The sequence below is a fragment of the Bipolaris zeicola genome, assembly GCF_000523435.1.
Source record: "Bipolaris zeicola 26-R-13 unplaced genomic scaffold scaffold_116, whole genome shotgun sequence".
NCBI classification, from domain to species: Eukaryota; Fungi; Ascomycota; class Dothideomycetes; order Pleosporales; family Pleosporaceae; genus Bipolaris; species Bipolaris zeicola.
The window spans coordinates 1-18,902 of record NW_006912165.1 but is presented as its reverse complement, the minus strand read 5'-3'; the positions used below and the strand labels follow the sequence as shown (position 1 = coordinate 18,902).

General features: G+C 53.6%; 8 protein-coding genes across 8 annotated transcripts; 4 read left to right on the top strand and 4 right to left on the bottom strand.

Moving 5' to 3' along the window:
* Nucleotides 1-1,298: 1,298 nt before the first annotated feature.
* Nucleotides 1,299-1,466, top strand: COCCADRAFT_100597 (uncharacterized protein; the record flags this gene model as incomplete). Its single annotated transcript, XM_007715786.1, has 1 exon — nt 1,299-1,466. One exon carries the CDS (start codon nt 1,299-1,301, stop codon nt 1,464-1,466), a length of 168 nt encoding a protein of 55 aa, XP_007713976.1.
* A 3,247-nt stretch (nt 1,467-4,713) lies between these two features.
* Nucleotides 4,714-7,520, top strand: COCCADRAFT_38225 (uncharacterized protein; the record flags this gene model as incomplete). The annotated part of the gene is made up of 4 exons (XM_007715785.1): nt 4,714-4,973; nt 5,119-5,470; nt 5,599-7,437; nt 7,497-7,520. 4 exons carry the CDS (start codon nt 4,714-4,716, stop codon nt 7,518-7,520), a joined length of 2,475 nt encoding a protein of 824 aa, XP_007713975.1.
* Nucleotides 7,521-8,522: 1,002 nt separating this feature from the next.
* Nucleotides 8,523-9,320, top strand: COCCADRAFT_27608 (uncharacterized protein; the record flags this gene model as incomplete). Its single annotated transcript, XM_007715779.1, has 4 exons — nt 8,523-8,589; nt 8,674-8,740; nt 8,805-9,158; nt 9,215-9,320. The coding sequence occupies 4 exons, from the start codon at nt 8,523-8,525 to the stop codon at nt 9,318-9,320; spliced, it is 594 nt and encodes a 197-aa protein (XP_007713969.1).
* A 1,486-nt stretch (nt 9,321-10,806) lies between these two features.
* COCCADRAFT_38223 (uncharacterized protein) lies at nt 10,807-12,665 on the top strand (the record flags this gene model as incomplete). The annotated part of the gene is made up of 6 exons (XM_007715784.1): nt 10,807-11,016; nt 11,070-11,106; nt 11,165-11,256; nt 11,316-11,400; nt 11,466-12,137; nt 12,241-12,665. The coding sequence occupies 6 exons, from the start codon at nt 10,807-10,809 to the stop codon at nt 12,663-12,665; spliced, it is 1,521 nt and encodes a 506-aa protein (XP_007713974.1).
* Nucleotides 12,666-13,599: 934 nt separating this feature from the next.
* COCCADRAFT_100617 (uncharacterized protein) lies at nt 13,600-13,815 on the bottom strand (the record flags this gene model as incomplete). Its single annotated transcript, XM_007715783.1, has 1 exon — nt 13,600-13,815. A coding segment is annotated over one exon (216 nt), but the record flags the coding sequence as incomplete, so codon positions are not given.
* A 356-nt stretch (nt 13,816-14,171) lies between these two features.
* COCCADRAFT_100585 (glycoside hydrolase family 16 protein) lies at nt 14,172-16,344 on the bottom strand (the record flags this gene model as incomplete). The annotated part of the gene is made up of 5 exons (XM_007715782.1): nt 14,172-14,229; nt 14,279-14,759; nt 14,810-15,332; nt 15,383-15,665; nt 15,722-16,344. The coding sequence occupies 5 exons, from the start codon at nt 16,342-16,344 to the stop codon at nt 14,172-14,174; spliced, it is 1,968 nt and encodes a 655-aa protein (XP_007713972.1).
* A 279-nt stretch (nt 16,345-16,623) lies between these two features.
* On the bottom strand, nt 16,624-17,175 carry COCCADRAFT_100567 (uncharacterized protein; the record flags this gene model as incomplete). Its single annotated transcript, XM_007715781.1, has 1 exon — nt 16,624-17,175. The coding sequence occupies one exon, from the start codon at nt 17,173-17,175 to the stop codon at nt 16,624-16,626; it is 552 nt and encodes a 183-aa protein (XP_007713971.1).
* A 1,466-nt stretch (nt 17,176-18,641) lies between these two features.
* Nucleotides 18,642-18,887, bottom strand: COCCADRAFT_6431 (uncharacterized protein; the record flags this gene model as incomplete). The annotated part of the gene is made up of 1 exon (XM_007715777.1): nt 18,642-18,887. A coding segment is annotated over one exon (246 nt), but the record flags the coding sequence as incomplete, so codon positions are not given.
* Between the last annotated feature and the right edge of the window lie 15 nt (nt 18,888-18,902).

The following is an 18,902-nucleotide window of genomic DNA, read 5'->3' as shown; positions in this document are numbered from 1 at the left end:
GCTGCTCGGACGGTGACGAGGGAGGATGTGAGGCTGAAAGGGGGTGGTGCAAGCACCACTAAGAATACGGCTATCAATCGCGCAATGATAACGCGCAATGGTATCACTGCACGATCTGGCTCTGACAGTAGAGCCTGCACCTGTATAAGAAGTCGCATGTGCCGCCATTGCATTTCTGGGCTGGAAAGCAAATCTGGCGACCCCCCTCCCTCTCCCGTTTTCCCTGTGCACTGGACGACCTGGTTCCGCTCCGCCGTTTTGGCCCCATTCCGCTGAGGATGCCAAGATGGCGCGCCTTGAAGATGTCTTTCCCTTCAACAAATCAAGCTTGAGCCATTGAGGGTTGGTCTTCAACAACAAGCATTTTGTCTGAAAAAAAAGCCACGGCCCTCTCTTCCGTCGTCCTCGGACGCAGTAGACACTCGAGCGAATGTGCAGGCCGTCCACGGGTCGGCCGGACTCACTGACGCAAGCATCATCCCCGCCGCCACCAATCTTTCCCGAAATTCTATGCCCAGTGGACAATCATGTAGCAAAACGTCACGACCCAGGACGGACAGGTATTGCCACTGCCTTGGTTTCGACGTATAGACGGCCGGCAGTGACATGTCAGCGCTGACGAACAGTCTTGTACGAATCTGGAGAGGAAGCACGCGAGACGGCAGCAAGCACACGACGAGGAAAAGGACCCTTTTCCACTTTGTTCACTCACGGCCGACCCCGTCGATGGTCAACCGTTTGTGCGCCCAAGTGTGGATCGACCAAGGGCGGTGTCGTGGACGATCAAGGGATCATCCGCCGAATTACCCATATTCGAGTCTTCTAAATGAATCACGTACGCCAACCCCCACGGGCATCCCGCGTCTCGTATCGAAGGCATGCGACCTTGAAACCTTGTCCAAGCCAACGAGGCGTTTCGATCGTGACGAGGAGAGAGCAGGAGACATGCACCCGCATGGTCGCAAGGGGATTGGGGGGCCCTGGTGTTATTGATTGTCGGCGGTTGCAGCGGTTGATTGGTGCCGTTGGTGCCGTGTGGACATGCGAGGGTGCGCATGTGTGTGGGTGTGGATTTCGGTACTGCGCCAGCACCAGTGCTAAGGGTCGCGGTCCAGCAAAGCGGATAATACCGCGCGAGGATTGTTCCGACAAAGAGCAAGTGCAGACATCCGATAGCGGGCAGGCATGGGAGGATGTTTTGGAATCAAGATTGGATCAGGGCGAAATGCAGCATAGGACGCAGAGGAGGCTCGTGTTGTTGAACGACTACTGTGTGTGTAGCGTGCCCAAAGCCATCAATGCGGCGACAAGCGAAGTTAGAGCGGATTCAGTCGGGTTTAGCAAAGGATCCAGGCTCCACTTTACCAGCTTATGCATGCAAGTCAGAAGCAAATGGCGTTTTTTTTGGAGGGGGGTCGGATGGGGGCTTGGGGGGGCGCTTGCATGGACAGGGATACTCGGCTTGACCGCTTGCTCTTTTCGGGGCAAGACACGTGGGGGTACATCCTCTTCTCAATATCGAGCACACCCTGCCTGCATGCCTCTACTGCGGACGAGTAGACTGGAGACGGAGCCCATGGGCCGCACTGGATTGTGTCAGAGTAGATGCTCTGGAGGAAATGGCTCAGCAATCGGTGCAGATGGATGCTAGTGTAGTGACATGACTTGGTTGTGATATTGGTTCGCATGTGAAACTCCGTTGGACTGGTGAGCCGGGATCTAAACGACTGGCTCCAGATTAGCCGATGCACGACGTCAACCACCGGTGCTGGCGGGCTGGTAGATGAGTCGTACCCGAAGTAATGCCAGTAGGGCAACCCATGGTATGCATCTAGTAGAGTGAGTAGATGAATGACTATGTATCAATGTATCGATGCACAGGAGATTGTTGGACCCTTTTTTTGCATCCCTTGATATTACACACATTGCCGGTGGGTACGGCTTGGTTGGACCCCAAAAGCAGTGCGGTTCAAAGCTTTGATGCACAGACTACTAGTTACACACAACAGCATGATATGCTCGTGGAGAAAGCCGTGAGCAGCACTGAACTCGACGACCTGTGTGTACCGGAACCAATGCAGGCCAAGAGGGAGTGACGCTCTTCGATCTTCAAGGACTGCCTCCAAGTCTCACAGATCGCAGTGCAGACGGCAAAAAAAAGAGCGTGGCTGTGCCTCACGTGCCTCGAGTACCGTAGGTACATGTACATGGCTCTTTGCCTGACGTATGACCCTGCCTGGACTACATGTGTGTACTCTAGTAGAAGCACGGATACACTAGCTGGGCAGGCAAAGATCTAGAAGAGTTGCCACCACCGACAAACCATGGCCATAGTTCATGCGAGTGTTGCCAGTTTCATGTTGCTCTCTCCACCGTGTGCGTAACGGTTACATGTGGAAGAGTATGGATCTGCCTCGACCCGCGCGGATTTTCCGACGGCCGCAGTGGCTACATGTCCGCGTGTGGGTGTTTGTGGACTCGGGGTGGAACAGTGGTTTGGGGTTCTGGATGGGTTGAGATAGAAAAGGATTGCGGGTGGATGTGCCAGTGTTGCCGGTACAAGGAGCCGTCTAATCGGGGGAGGGCAATCCGACTGGGGCGGTGGATGCTGTTGAGGGCGCCAGACCCTCTAGTTGTACCTGTATTGCGTGTAAGGCGCGTCTGGAGATTGTGCATCACCAAAAGAGACTACAGCCACGTGCTCGTGCGCAGTGAGAGGTGGGCCCGCGGTAAGTAGAGACTAATGAAGGTGGTGGGTCTGGGTAAGTAAACAAGAGACCCTGAGATGAGGCCGTGAGGCTGTCGGGAGATGTAGGGATAGAAGTGCCGAGCCCAAGGGCGGGCTGCGGCAGTATTCGGACCAGATACTCCACAGCGGGTAAACAATGAGCAGGTATTGCAGCATTTTGGAGAGGGCGAGTGCGTCTCGTTTTTTTGGCGCTGGCTGCACCAACAATGCCAGCCAGTCGAGCGAGTCGGGGGACCAAGCCCGATTGTGAGCAGTGCGGCAAAGGCATACCTGCCCCAGACTGGAAAAAGGCACAGCCAAGACACCCACAGCTGTACGTACTGTACGTACGTACTGGATACATATGTAGTTTATAGTACGTATGTAGGTGTGTACACACATGGCTACATGGACATGTAGGCGAGCAGCGGGCGGTGTTGCAACTGGTGCTGGTGCTGGTGCTGCACGCCATTAGCGGACCAAGGGAGGCTGCAGGCTGACGAATAGCACGGCTGACGGAGCCGTTGTCTATTTGCGTAAGCTTTCAAGACTACGGCGACTGTGGATCGCGAAGCGGTACTAGAACATGTCAAGAGGAATGAGGGAACATTAGCGAGGCTCGGACAGACGCAGACCGATGGCGCATGCAGGCAGGCAGGAAGAAAAGTGACGTACCCCGACAGGCGTTGGTAGGCAGACCGTGAGGCAGCGAGGCAAAAGGGCAAAAGGGCCAGGCACGGTGGCCAGAATTGCCGCAGAGAAAAAAATAAGAAAATCCTCCCGCAAGTGGTAGCACATGCCAATGCTTGTGCTAGCAGTCGAATGGCTCCGAGCCCGTTACCCAGGATCCCAAGTGAGTGTATGAGCTGCACGGTTCAGGCGGTCTTGAGACGGACCGGGGCCTGCATGCTAAGCGGCAAGTAGCACAAGGCAGGCGCACCTGTCGCTCAACCGCCCGCCGTCGTTGCTGCTGGCTTTGCTGCTGGCTTGCTTGAAGCGTGGGTGTGCTGGTCTGCTGGCCTGGTCTTGGTGTGGGTGTGTCTATGTTGTTGTTGTCGTCGTCGCCGAGATTGCTGTTGAGAGTAGAGTGCCATGTAGAGTAGAGCGACTGTTTGACCATGGTGCTACTACTACTGCTACGACAACTACCACCACCACCACTACTACTACCATCCATCTACCGACGACGACGACGACGACGGCTGAGGCAGACCAGACGCCGACAGGGCCCCAAACAACAGCACGCCCGACTGCGCGTCTGCGTCGAGGCTGCGACTACGAGGGCCACGCTGGCTGCACGCGTGATTGGTGACCGAGGGTGAATTGGTGGGGGCTGCGTGGGTGCGAACGCTCCACCTTCTGCATCTCATCCTCCTCCCAGAGGCCCAGCGTCACGACTCTCGACCCACCCAGCGCCCCCTGCTGCCGTCGCATGCTGTAGCCCGCAATCGCTGCAATTCAATTATTGCGCCGCTCACTGGTGGTCCACGAGCCTAAACATATCGAGGGTCCTTCCCCGTGGAGGTGAACCAGCTCGACGACTGCGGTCACGACCACAGCAAGCTGCCCATTACCCTCCTCCAGCACAGCAGTCCACAGCAGTCCACAGCCCCCCTTCTCCCTCTCCCCCAAGCCCACACACACACAGTCCACTGCCCACTGCCCCCCCCTCCCCAGCACCAGCACCAGCACCAGCCCCGGCCGCGCCCAGCTCCCTCTGGTTGCACACGCACCACATATCCCCTCCCTCCCCCAGCACTAATTACCCACTGCCCAGAGCCCCATTTCGGCTGTGGTTGCAGCTGAGGGCCGCCGCTGCTGCTGCTAACGTGGGGTGCTCCCATCCGATCCAGAGCACGCGCCGACGCACGCAGCTACATCATCGCCTTCCCTCAGTGCCTGCTGCACATTTACCACTGCTTCCCAGCGAGGCTTCCCATCCCGTCTCCAGAATTTCCATGGACTTTGCCCTGCCCAAAGACACCATGGAGATTTCGTCGTCGCAGGACTCGGCCCGCCGGGGTGTGCTCCAGGATGCCATATTTCCAGCATTCGGCAACGATGCGGGCAGCCCTGGGGCCGAGTCGCCAGAGCAGATGCAGAAGAACGACCCACTAGGCACGCAGATATGGAAACTGTACTCACGAGCAAAGACACAGCTGCCCAATGCAGAGCGCATGGAGAATCTGACATGGCGAATGATGGCCATGAACATGCGTCGTGCTGACATGGATCGCAATAAAGGGTATGAATGCCGCCATTTGCTTTTGCGCCACTACCAGCGAGCCTGCCTCCCTCAACCAGCTGCTAACCTTTTGTTTGTCGTGTAGGCCTAGCCAGAACACACAGAGCAACCAGATGATGATGCCTCCTCCAGCGGCCTCGTCCAGGCCGCCGCCCCGATCCGCTCCAAGCGGCATTGCCCAGCAGTTGAGGAAATCGCAGGATCAGCAGGCGCAGGTACACCAGCCTGCCCAAGACGCAATGAACCTGGACGATTTTATATTTCCTTCGTCGGTTGGCAGTCCTGCAGGCCTATCGCCCCCAGGGTCGAATGAGGATGCGGCTCCATTTATTGCAACAGCCCCAGCGATACCGATAAGGAAGCCGCATCTGGCCAGCGACCATAACCTTTCCCTCGCCCGCGCTTCTGCCCCCTCGGTGCCTCCTGCCATCAGCAAAGAGGATGAATTTGGCTACGTCCCACGACACGTCCGCAAAACCAGCATCGACGAGCGAAGAGTGAGTCCTTGCCCTTATCTCTTACTCTCCCTTGTTGCCGCCGCCTCCTCCTCCTCTTCCCTATCTCTCCTTGCCTCTCTCCCTTCTTGCTCTGCTCTCTTCGTCGCTCCTCCCTAACGCCTTATCAGCCACCCAAGCGCCGCGCTGAAGCTTCGCCTCTGGTCCCTCCTGTCAACAGCATCATGATACCCACCGATGCTCACTCCGAGGCCGACCTGCACCAGTACTCACTGGACAACACCACCATGCAGCCACCCACCTTCCCCGCCTCCCAGGGTCAGGGTGCCTTCTCCCTAGATACCTTTCAGATGCACGAAGATCCCGCCGTCCACTCGGCCGGACCCTACCAGCAGAGCTTCTCGGGCTTCTCTCCCGTCGGCTCGCCTCTTATGAGCCACAACGCATTCAACTCAAACATGTTTAACCACAACTCCATGGCCTCGTCGCTCAACTCCACCGACTACTACTCTCCACCCAGCTCCGCCTTCCCCTCTACCGTCTCGACTCCACAGCCCATCTCAGAAGACAGCCAAATGTACTTTGATCGCAGCGGCATGGACATCCGTACCTCACAGCATGGCGCTTCCTATGGACCCCACCGCCCATCAAACCTATCGACGTCGATGCAACCGCAATACATCTTCAATCCTGGGGCCGGTGGTCAAGACTCCGTCTTCAGCCCAGTGACGAGCGCGAGCTCCTCGTTGCCGTTTTCAGTGTCATCCTTTGGCCAATCAAACCACGTCGATCCGTCGCAGGTGCTTCACAATAACCTGCCCTTGCGCCAACAACACGAGTTGCAAATGGGTCGTCAAGAGAACATGTTCACCTTTGGCGCCGACTCCGATGCCGAGGACGACGAGGGAAGCGCCTTCGCCGACCGTACCATGCCACCACAGGAATACTCGCAAATGGACGACAGCTCCATCGACTTCAACACGGGATATCAGTGGGAGACAAACCTCTCCAACCAATTCAATCCCATGCAAGCGCGCTATCCTGCTGGCCCGCCACGCAAGACTGTCACTATTGGTGGAACCGAAATGGTTCACTCACCGCAAGATCATTGGAGTCCCGGGGGCAGCCTTGGTCGGACCCATGGCTCGGCGGCTTCTGTAAGCGACATACGCAATAGAGGCACCGATCCACGACGCCAGAAAATACCCCGCACCAGCTCAACCCCGAATGCAGCTGGAATGATGCATCAGGGCATGCACGGCCTCGTGTCATCACCAAACTCACCTCCAGAGTCTGGCTTCAACTCTGCGGCTCCGTCGCGACCTCAGAGTCCTGGTGGAACAAAACAAGGCGAAGGTGGTGCTCCGACGACTTGCACCAATTGCTTCACCCAAACAACGCCGCTGTGGCGCCGTAACCCCGAAGGGCACCCACTTTGCAATGCATGCGGCCTGTTTTTGAAGCTGCACGGCGTGGTCCGGCCTTTATCGCTGAAGACCGATGTCATCAAGAAGCGCAATCGCGGTAGTGGCAACGCACCAGTGGGTACGGCATCCACACGCTCGTCAAAGAAATCTTCCCGTAAGAATTCCATTGCGCACACACCAGTCACGACGCCCACGTCGCACAAGGCGGCTGATTCGGAGTCTCCAAAATCCACTGGCTCAGCCGGCGGAGGCTCCAGCAATTTGTCCTCTGCTACCACACCGACTTCGTCCAAACCAAGCAGTGTAGTTCCCATTGCTCCGGGCCCACCAAAGTCCCATAGCTCCGTAACTTTGACACAAACGCGCGGTGTCGCTGTTGCACCCAAGCGAAACCGTGGTCAGAGCAAGAGCGAGTCACAAGAATTGGAAATGGCTGACGCGGACGACACTAATGGAAGGGCGCCGTTGCGCAGAAAAGATACTGCCATTGCAACTTCCAGTCCCTTCCCAGGACAAAGCCTTGGTGCTCTTCCCATGGGCGCAATGGGCCAGGGTCTGCAGTCATCCGGTCCTGCTGAATGGGTATGTACACATTGTGTCCACATTGATATGTCTTTTTTTTACTAACAAATTCCGTGTAGGAATGGCTTACCATGAGCTTGTGATTACGGCAAATTTTCTTGCATACATCTCTATAGCCCCACTTGGGACCAACGCCGAACATTCATCCTGGCATCCCTCGGGACTGATTACGACCCGCACTGCTTTGCTTTACAATAATGGCCTTGGTGTTTGGAGTTTTGAACAGCCAGGCTCCCATTTTAGCCATTTGCTCGTCTTTTGAATGTCTTTCATTTGCCTTTGATACCTCAGCCTTTGGCAATGCAATGTATTGCAACGATAGACATGGCCTCGCTTTTTGTTTTCTGACATACCCTGTTTGCTTTTGTTTTCTGTTTTCAAAGGGTCAGCAGATGGAGGAGGCAGGCGCTCCATGAGGCTGTACACCGCTCTAATGTCTCACAAAGGAGAGAAAGATGTTGGATAGAGGTGGATAAGGGCTGCCTGTTTGTATCCATTGGCATCATATCTTTGAGACGACCATTTTTCCACTACATGAGCTCACGAGACATATCCTGGGATCCGCAATGCATGCAAGATGCATGTCTGCATGTTGTGGTATCAATGACACTGGGATGGGGTAAACAACGCTCTCTTTGTATGGGGGCGAATCAGGACAACTCGGGTTATGTAACTGGATATAGCACACTGGGCGGATGTATATATGATGTTTTTTTTGGCATTTTGTCTAATATCCTTGATGGTTTTAGTAGGCGATCATTCCGCAGCAAGAAGCGAATGCTATTTGTATTGACAAGCTTGACTGCGCATTTCTAAGAGTTGTGCCTTAATCTTCTTTGGATGCCATTGAGAGACGTACAATTGATCGCGTAACGCATTGGTCAGTGTTTGTAGTGGAGGAAGAAGGCACGGTTGGAAGGTGCCGTTGGTCCGTTACCCGGCTTGTCGTTGCCGAGAGTCTACTGGTTCCCGTGGGCCGACCCTTCCGTCATCCATCAGGATGTCAGCATACCCAGGTCCACGCTTAGCTGAGCCTTTTTCAACTACACTTTCAGATACCGCAAAACTCAGCCACATCAGCCAAGATGCCCAAAGCCTTGATCCTTGTTGCAGATGGATCTGAAGAGATTGAGTTTGTCACTCCTTATGATGGTATGTACGGAGCCATGGCTGTGCGATGCCGACAGCAGGCGACTGAGGACGAAGCTGGGCTCAGACGCTGACACATGGTTCCAGTGTTGACCCGAGCGGGATTCGAAGTCAAGAGTGTAGGTGTATCGCTCCAAAACGAAGCATATGCCCAGTCAGTCACGACTCGATAGATGAACAGCATCCGAGTTTACTAACAAGTTGAGGACCTGTTCTAGCATGTCACGTAATATCCGCATTGTACCTGACTACTCGAATCTCAACTCTGTCCCTTTGCAACCTGCTCATGAGCACTTTGACGTGCTCATTCTACCTGGGGGCGGACCGGGATCGAAGACCTTTTGCGAGAGCGATGCCGTTTTGAAACTAATTCATGACTTCCAACAGGCTGGGAAGTGGGTTGCTGCAATCTGTGCAGCGACTACTGCACTAGTCGCTTCAACGAAGAAGTTTGACAAAGAGAAGAAAAGGGTCACCAGTCACCCGAGTGTGGCAGAAGAAATCAAAGTTGGGGGCTGGCAGTACAGTGAAGATCGACTGGTCGTGGATGGAAAGGTCATCACGAGTCGCGGGTAACATAAGGCCTCCCTTGAAGCACCGAGGAAGTTTGCTGACGTTCTGTATACAGACCGGGCACTGCGATGCTGTTTGCGCTCACGATTGTTGAAGTCATCAGCGGAAAAGAGAAGAGAGACGAGATTGCAGGACCCATGGTACTAGCTGAGAAGTTGTAGGGCGGACGTGTACCGTCTGCTATCGAGCTCTTATACGGCCTTCAACGCACGACATTATCCCGTTGCTGGAGACAGCAATTGTCCACGTATTCCCAAAGGCTGGTCGGTTAGAGCGGTAGATATACAGGCCAGTAAAGACAGTCGCTGTACGCGTAACCGACCGTTCAATGCACAAAATGTCTTTGCTGCGCCATCCGCTCTGCTAGTGCTAGTGTCGATGCTAACGCGAAAAGGTGCGACCCCGCGCACTAATGATGATGATGATGATGGAACAGAGCGATATTTTGGCTGTGCAACATGAGTTGTATCTACCTCACAAATGCGAATATTCGGAATGATTCAAGACACCGACTCGTCTCCCTGCCATACATGCATAGGCGTTGAGATACTGCAACATGCTAACGTATGTGTTCAAGGGGTAAGACGCAACAAAAGAAAGTTGCCAGCAGCGAGATGATATGCAGCTCAGATTGGAGTTGTTAGCGTGAAAGCTTACCGAATGCGAGGTGGCTGGCCGTTGTGTAAAATGGATGCAAGATTCCCGAGTCGACATGGATATTTGATTGGAGACGAGGAGTGGCGGCCTAATCAAATGTGGATTAAGCACACGCCGTCGTGTAAGGACAAATTAGCCACGCGACGATGGTGCCCTGAATTTGACAAACATGCCGTGGACCACCGTAAGTGTACCATCCGCTGAGCACTGTGCTACGGCAATAACAAGTTCTAGTGGCTGGCGAGGAAAGCGGGTTTTGTTATGACGAGGATTTGGACTTGTATGGGCGTCATGCACCTCCTGACTGCGCTTAGAGGATGCTGGTCCCTGATGAAGCATCCCCACTGTAAGATTCATTAGCCGAGCTCATTAGATGAATAAGTGGCTTGAGCCGCAGACACTCTCTCCACTCTCTTGTCGTCTCGCTGCTGATGCTGACTTTGCATTTGCTAGGCCGCCAGTCTCACCAGCGGTGCCAGCATTCATGTGCACCGAGCATGTGCCAGTAAATCTACCAGTTTGCTAATCTTTGCTTTGACCAACGTCTGGGCAGTGACCAAGAACAGCTTCGCCACCATATCAAGTCCAACGAAGTACACCGACACGGTTACATTACTGTGAATCCCTGAACGTATTCCGAGCAACTTGATTGGATCGTGCAGGCACGAAACCGAGTAGTGGAGTCGGTCATGACCACGGCTGTGCCAGTGGAAAAAAGCCGTCGTGGAGACTGTCTGCAGATCTCTCGCCAAGACCCTAGAACATGTCCAAACACAAGCCGCATCGGCCGTGTCTGCCGTCGTATACACCGTATACTTACTCGGGGATGGCCGCTCCTCTCTTCTCAGGGCCGCGGCCCACGCGAGTAGCTTAATGCACAGCGATAAAGCCGGGGGATCGCTTAGAGGGGTCTCCTATATCTTGCATCTCCCCTCCATAGATAATTCACTCCCAACTTCAGCACAATCACCTACGACGTCCCCTACCAACATGGACCCGCAGATCGTTGCGCAGATAGTGCACACGCTGCAGACAACCGCCATAGCTGCTGTGATTTTTGCCGCATGTGTCTTGCTCCCCAAACTCCAGAACAAGGCCCAACTTGGGAAACTGCCTACCGCTAGCCCGGACGGGGGTGAGAAGGCACGGCAAGCATTCATAGCATCAGCAAAAAAGCTCTATCGAGATGGGTACCACAATGTACAACGCATTCCATCTTTCGCCAAAAACCCATCTGCTGACCACATGATCAGTTCAAAGATAGCGTTTTCAGACTTATCAATGAGAATGGTAGGTTGACCCCCTTCCTAAAAGCAAATATTCAGATCATTGCTTACACCTTCTGCAGGCCAAGAAAACGTCATTGTGCCCCGAAGTTTGCTGCCAGAGCTTCGGAAGATCCCCGACGATGTCCTCAGCTTTCCAAAGGCCATAGAGAATGTGCGCTGAAAATATACCTTGTATTGGAATAGAATAATCTTACTGACTTCATCTGGTAGGATATGGAAGTCAAATACACAAGACTGCAAACCGAGGGTAGTACGGCCATCCATGTGGTCAAGAGCGAACTTACTTCAGCACTACGTAAGATTTCAAGGCAAAAAAAGCACCATGACATACGAGCTAGTTTTTGCTGACCACCATCACAGCTCGATTGAATCCAATCATCTGTCAAGACGTCGATGCCGCGCTAAGAGAATATATGCCACCATGCGATGACTGGACTGAAGTCAATATCAACGCAAAGCTAGTCACCGTCGTTGCCAAGGTCTCGGGTCGCATTTTTGTTGGCCCAGAGCTATCTCAGGATCCCGAGTACCTTGACGCTGCATGCAATTACACTGTGGACCTCATCAATGCTGTTAACGGAATCAAAAAGCTCCGCCCGTGGCTAAAGCCCTTCCTAGCGTCACGCACACCAGAACTTATTGCCCTTCGCAACCGTGAGAAGCAAGCCGAGAAAATCCTGCAGCCTCTTGTCGCCGAGCGACTAGCTGCTAAAGCCCAAGATCCCAATTGGCAGGAGCCAGACGATATGCTGCAGTGGATGATCAACCGAAGTGATGGCAAGGAGTCTGTGGCGGTGCTCGCCAAATACCAACTTGCGATTATCTTTGCCGCTATCCACACGACCACCATGACCGCCACAAATATCCTCTACACTCTTGCTGTTACACCTGAATACATTGAGTCGCTTCGAGAGGAAATCCGCAATGCCATGGCTGAGCATGATGGTATCATTACGTTCCGCGCACTCCAGCAAATGGTGAAGCTAGATAGCTACATGAAGGAGGTTATGCGACTTTACCCTCCCGGTATCAGTAAGTAAAATCACTCACGACACCTATCATTTATCCTCCGGAAGACAAAAAAACCTCAGGGAAAGAAACACTTCAATGCTAATTTGTTTTCTTTTCTCTACAGCCTCCTTCACCCGCCGCACACTCAAAGGCATCACCCTCAGCAACGGCCAGTACATCCCTCCAGGCGTCCTCATCGAAGTCCCCTCAGCCGCCATCCACACCGACGAATCCGTCTACCCCTCCTCCGACACCTTTGACGGACTCCGCGCCTACAACGCGCGTTCCTCGGGTAAAGCCAGCGACATTGCCCGCAATCAATTCGTCACCACTAACGAAGAGAACCTCTCCTTTGGCTACGGACGACACGCCTGCCCAGGCCGCTTCTTCGCCGCCAACGAAATCAAAATGATCGTCGCCCGCCTCATCCTCGAGTACGACGTCAAGATGCCAAACGGCGAGACGGAACGTTATCCCCAAATGGAAATCGGAAAGCAATCCATGCCTGATCCCAGAAAGACGTTGGCCTTTAGGAAAGTCTCTGTTTAAAGAAAACCTTTTTTGCGGTGGCATTGTGCTTCAACGTAGAAATTCTTAACTAGAATATTACACACATGTGTTTTCTCTCTCTCTCTCTCTTCTATCGAGCAGTTTATAAGCGAAAAAAAATATTGAAATCAAATTACTATCACACATGATTTTTCAAGTGAAGTTGGGCAACATACGCCGCATACATGCATATTATCGGCTGACAAACCCCCCAGTTCCGTCCCAATGCAGCACCCCCCGTGCTATATTCTTACATGCATTTCGCTTATTTATTTTTTCCCCTTTGGACAGCGGTTTAATCCAACTACAATTCACATCCCACCCCCTGCTACGTAGCGTGTTCCAACTTGTACTGCAGCATTTGGAAAGAAAGAAAGAAAGAAATGCATGTTTGAAAACGTCAAAAAAGCATATAGATCCTTAACACGTCTAGTTCTACATATACGTTTCTCTTCATTGCAAAACATGTCTGAAGGAGGGGGAAAACGAGAACAACTATGCTCATGGATAACTCTTTCTGTCTATTTGTCTCCAATTGTATTCGTCCTCTGCTTCTTCAGCTTCGTCCTATATGCTACATAGTTCAACTCATCCCAGCTCACACAATCTAGTATCGCTCCTCCTCCTACCCCATCCTCCCCTTCAGCTATACATTACAAAATCGCTTCAAGTATTCAAGCACGCCTTCATTCCATCGTCAACCCCCCTTTCCATTGTTTGTCCTTGATTACTCCCAAGCTCAAACCATGCACAATGATTGAGATCCAACCAAAGAAAAAGCAAAAAACAAAGATATGAAGATGAACCTTAGAAGAAATCCCTCCTCACCACGTGTCGCTTGCAGCATTGAGCAATTGCTGTTGTTTCCATATGCGTGATATCTGATCGAAAGCAGGAAAAAAATCAAAAAAGCGGTGGAACAAGTGTCGAGGCATTACAAGTGGCAGAGAAGAAGCAAATAATAGATAAGGGATGATCGAGATCGGTACCGGTGTCCAGCAACTCCTTCCAACCCCAGGTTCAAGGAAAAAGGACGAACGGGCTCCAAAACTCGCAAGATGCTTGATACAGGCCATGTATGATGAGTCATATGCTGTAATGTACAAAGGCGCATTGTTGAGGATGTTACAAAGTGCCGTATTGTTCCGATACATGGACCAAGAGCCAATCCGTCGCAGCCGGTGAACGAGAACTGACATGGCAAAAGCACGGGCAATGTTGACCCCAAACAGGGAATCGTACAACGTGCATATGCCAGTAGAATTTCTGTCCGTGTGTGGTTGGGCGATAAGATGGAATCCTAGATAAAACGCCCCAGGGTCCGTGCAAAATGCCCAGGCCTTGCAAAGAAATCGAAAAACGAAGTGGTCTATAAACGTGCTTTTGCAATGCAATCCATTTGTGCGGGTATGTTCGTCTGGCGTGGCCACGTTAGGTAGTCGACATAAAGGAAAAATGTGTTGGGGACCGAGATCCGGCAGTCCCTCTCCCGGAAAGGCCATGGGCTCATGACTGGCAGTCGTCCATGAACGAGTTCTTGGGCCAATCGTATGGAGTAGATTTCCTAGAGTATGTTAGTAGTGCTCCCAATTCGTGGTAATATTGCGACTCACCAGTTGGTAAGGTTAGGATTCATATAAGCTGCGGGGTGCTTCTTGATATAATCGGTAGTAGGGTAGCCCTCGGGATCGCAAGTAACGATCTGGTTGTCCTCTGGCTGGTAGATGCGGATGTAGTCTACTCGCATAGTAGCGGGAAGGTCCTTGGCAATTTCTTCCAGGTTGATGGCTGCGAAACTGTTCGACATTCCAAAATTGGCAATGATCGACAGAGGTTCCTCAGGGATGGTACGTGTGCCGATGTTGCCGTTGGGGCGAACGGACGGGGCGTTCATAGTCCAGGTCTTGTCTTCACCAACATACCAAGTAATGAAGCCATCGGATCCGGTCTTGTATTCGAAGGAATAAGTCTGGTATTGCTTGCCGTCATACCAGTCGTTGTTCAAGTTAGTCAAACCAGAAATAGCTTGTTGGAAAGGGCCACCCTTGTAGGCGTTCATGCTAGTAACCGTCAGGTCGTAGACTTCCATGTAGTCTGCCTCAAGTTAGTCAAAGACAAAAGGGTCTAGAAAGTGCCATCATTACCGTAGTCAGGTTGGTACCAAATGTCGAAAGGCGCAGCTTGGAAGGACTGAGAAACGACACCGACGGCATTGCTCTCTCCGGGGCCGAGGAAATGAACTGAACCTTCGAGGGCATCAATTTCCGGTGCACTACGAGATTTGCCAGGAGATGGGTGATCCTCTCCCTTGCATGTGCAAGCGGGCAACTTCATTCCAGGCAAGTAGCTGAGACCGTCGTATGAGCTTTGGTTTGGTGTGATACCAACATCGCACTCATCATGATAACTGTACGGCCACAAGCCCTCTGTAGAAGCCAGATAACCAGGACGGGCAAGGTTACCCATGGTCCAAAAACCGGGCCAGAAACCACTAACATTGCCGCGTCCTGGGAGCGAGATGCTGGCCTCAAGGTGACCACCCTTGTAGCAGAGTTTGTTCCATGACTGGACCATACCGGAGCGGTAATCGAGACCGTGGCTAGGCTCCGCCGAGAACCTGAGGTTCAGAGTACCGTCTTTAGTGAAAGCCTGATCGGGGTCGTACCACTGGAAAACGTTAGTGCCGCTGAGACGCCAAGGAGTTCAACAAAACTTACCTCCAAATCCATAGTTGCGCCATACCAGATGTCCACGGCTTGGAAATACGGGTCGTCACCATCGTAAAAACTGCGACCATCGGTGTTGAATTCATCGGAGAAGACCAAAACTTGTTTCTCGCCGTTGGCGCCAATGCGGGTCATGGCTTCCTTGGGTGTGTCCGGGTCGATGAGGCCTGTGCGAATGTTCTTGAGTAGTGGCTCTTCTTGCTTGCCCGGTATACACAACGGGTTGCCTGAGCATGGCGTCCGTTCTGGTGCTGTGGCTTTTTCAACAAAGGTCCTAGTAAAAACAGGTCAGTATCGCCAAGGTGTAATGTATCCGAATCGGGAACGTACAGAATCGGGTAACCGACGAAAAGCATGAGAATGCCAAGAGCAAGAATTGCGAGACCGCCGACGTTGACTATTCCTCTGCGGGTGAAGACGTCGCAGTCCCTCTTGTCCTTGTCGTTGGGATCGGGGTTATGCAGGTAATCGTCTTTTTCAACGTCTTCAGGGAAAAGCAAAAGTCCGGCAGAGGGCAGAATGTTGAACTTTTCAGATACGGTTTGCGTATTCAGATCGTCCTCACTGCCAGCGCGGGATGGGGCTCTCGAGTCGTCAAAGGGCGAAGCGAAGGGCGCTCCGGTAAAGTCTGAACTCCAGCTCGTACGCCTCGACGACAGCCCTGAAGGAGACTGTAGCGGGGACTCGTCCCGATAGGATCTGGGTCGTAGTCTTCCAGGCGGTAGTAGCATCTCAGCAGACTCTGCAACGGAAGCGTTGGCATAGACATGGGGCGCGCCGACGCTCTGAGAAGTTGCAGGGCGGATGGGCTGTGTTAACGAGCGGGCGGTGTTTGTTCGCGAAGTGCTTGGTCGCACCGACGGTGTGGGGAGGTCGTCAGTATTGGGCTGTTGGCTCCCCGAGTTAAGGCGGAGGTGGGGAGGGCCTTCTCCCCTTGGTGATTGGGGCATCATGGCGTTCGTGAGAGAGTGAGCGAGCGTGTGCGATAAGCGATAGTGGACGGTGAAGCTATCTGATTATTCAGATATCCGTGGCAGACCAGAGGCCAAGTGATGTAGGCGAGACAGGAGGCGGAATGAATAATATTTGTTGTTGCTGGGTGAAACGAGTGTCGCAAGCACGAATTGGCCGGTATTCAGGTGGCGGATGGAATTCCAAAAAGAGTTGCTGGCTGCGAGGACACACGACTGGCGGTGGAAAACAAAGGAATCCTCCACTCCTGTTTGCAGGGCTTATTGTCGGGTAGAGGCAGGGCGTGCAAAGGCGGCGAGCAAAAAAGACAGCTGGGAACCGCAGCTGGTGTCGTGTCGTGAGGCAGGAGAAAAGGGAGATGGAGATTCAAGGGGAAGTCGAATGGCTCCTGGCCCAGACTGGGAGGGGGGGAGGCGGCCGGGATAAGGGCGATGGGCCAGGAACGCGTGCGTCGAAAAAGCTTGGCGGCTTTCAACGGGCAAGAACAAGTGACGCAAGAGACAGAAAAGCCGGGCGCTAAATCGAAGATGCAGATGATGGGCAGTCAGCAGCAGTGGGCGTGTGGGATAAAGCAAAAGTGCGTCGTAAACGGGATGGGAATCAATGGACGAGGGGCGGGTGCAGAGAAAGGCAGAGCGGCGGGCGCCGTGGGCAAAGAGTGGCAAGATGGTTGGGAGAGCTCGGGCGTCGAGTGTTCCTGAATTTGGTACCCACTCCGGCTCCACCTGGAGACAGAGGAGACGACGACGACGACGGCGCCGGCGCAGGCATAGTAGAGACAGCCAGACAGGGCGCTTGCATGCGGCGAACATCAGAGGCATGACATTGGCCGGCACGTTTCAACACAAGTCGTGAGCAGCCCTGCCCTGGCGCCCCGTGGTGGAGCCGGGGCAGTGCCTCGCTGTCTAAATTGCGATTTCATGCTTCGCTATCCTTTTCCGTCTCTCGCGACATTGACGACTACGACGACGACCGCGACAGCAACCACAGGCTCGGCTGCAACCGTCGCCGCCATGACAGTGTTGACGGCCTCGCAATCGCTTGCGCTGCTCTTTTTTTTCCTTTTCACGACCGTTCTGCAGCCTCGTCCATGGGCGCAGCCTGCTGTTTCTACAGAAACGTTGCTGCACGCGGTACGCACAGGAAGAGCGCCATGCCATCTTTGCTTTACCCTCTTCAATAGCCTGGGGATCATCGCCAAACCCATTACGCGTCGCACCACATATAATCAGCGAAACTCCCAGCCCCAGCAGCGACGGCCTCTAGAGTATGTAAACCACTGGCACGCTACCACAGATGTGCAGTCCAAGTCGAGGTGTAATGCCTTCAACCCTTTGTGGCCGGCGTCGGTTGAGGCTGGCTGGCTGCATGTCAGTGTCCATGCCCACCCCCCCTCTCTTATCGCGCGCTGGTGCTTCACCACCGTATCGTTGCCGCAAATAGCGTGGCGATCTAGCTCGTCTTTTTATGATCCTCCCCCGTCCTGCTCGCCTCCCCGACGCAGCTCTGTTACGGCTCTTTGACCAGCTGGCAGTCCTGCCCACGACATGGACGCTGCCTGGACCAAACAGTTGACATGCCGAAACAAGACGTGCTCTTTGCACATGTCGTCATCCCCACCCATTATCGTCCTCTCTTTTTTTGAACCTGACATCTGTCTGTCTGCCTGTCTGCCTGTCTGTGTGTCCGTCTGCGGGCTTGCCGTCGAGGCGCGCGAGGCTTGAGCTAGGGTGTATCCGAAATGAAAGCTCGTAAACGCGCAGCACCACCCACGCGCTTCTGGACTCTGCCGACGCTGCCACCTCCGCCCGTGGCTTACCCGTGATTGGCGCAATCCCGTCACCCCAGCCGGCCAATCAATGCGCCCATGTCACATCCCCAGTACCGCAAGGCTGAGCCTGCCTGCCCCATGCCCCGAAATACCTGTCTGGCTCGGCTTTTAATCACTGCCCACGGTACCGTCGACCAAGTCCCGTTCCCAAAGACTTGTCAACACCACGCCAGCCAGCCAGCCTCCTCTCCAAGCCTGGGCTACTCGGCTGCACACACGTCATGTACACAAGTTTTTCCAATAAAACACCATCTTGATCGTCGCCTCTGTGAACGGTATGCTCCACTACCTAGCATCCCTACCGCTGCATATCCACCTCGCCATCCCAGCCACTACGACGTTTCAATCGGCTTTATTCGCGCAATGACCCTCGCGCCTTTGCTGGCTTGCCCATCACGTTCGCTTTGTGCTAAGTATATGCCCGGTCCCTACCGCCCCCCCCCCCCACTACGACTCGATAGCCAGTGCTTTAAGCCCTACAATCCTGCCTCCTTTCTCGTCCACACCTACAACGTAGTACTCTGCCCGCGTGCCTTCCAGCTCAACACGGAACACCTTGACTGTACCGTTGGTCGCCAGCTTCACCGCGTCAATCACGCCCTTGTATTGTGACTCAAACCCAGTGCCCTTGACTTCCTCTACTTTGTTGCCTCCAAGGAGCTTCGCGAGATCCTCTATGCCCAGCGTTAGCAACTCCGTCTGCTCCTC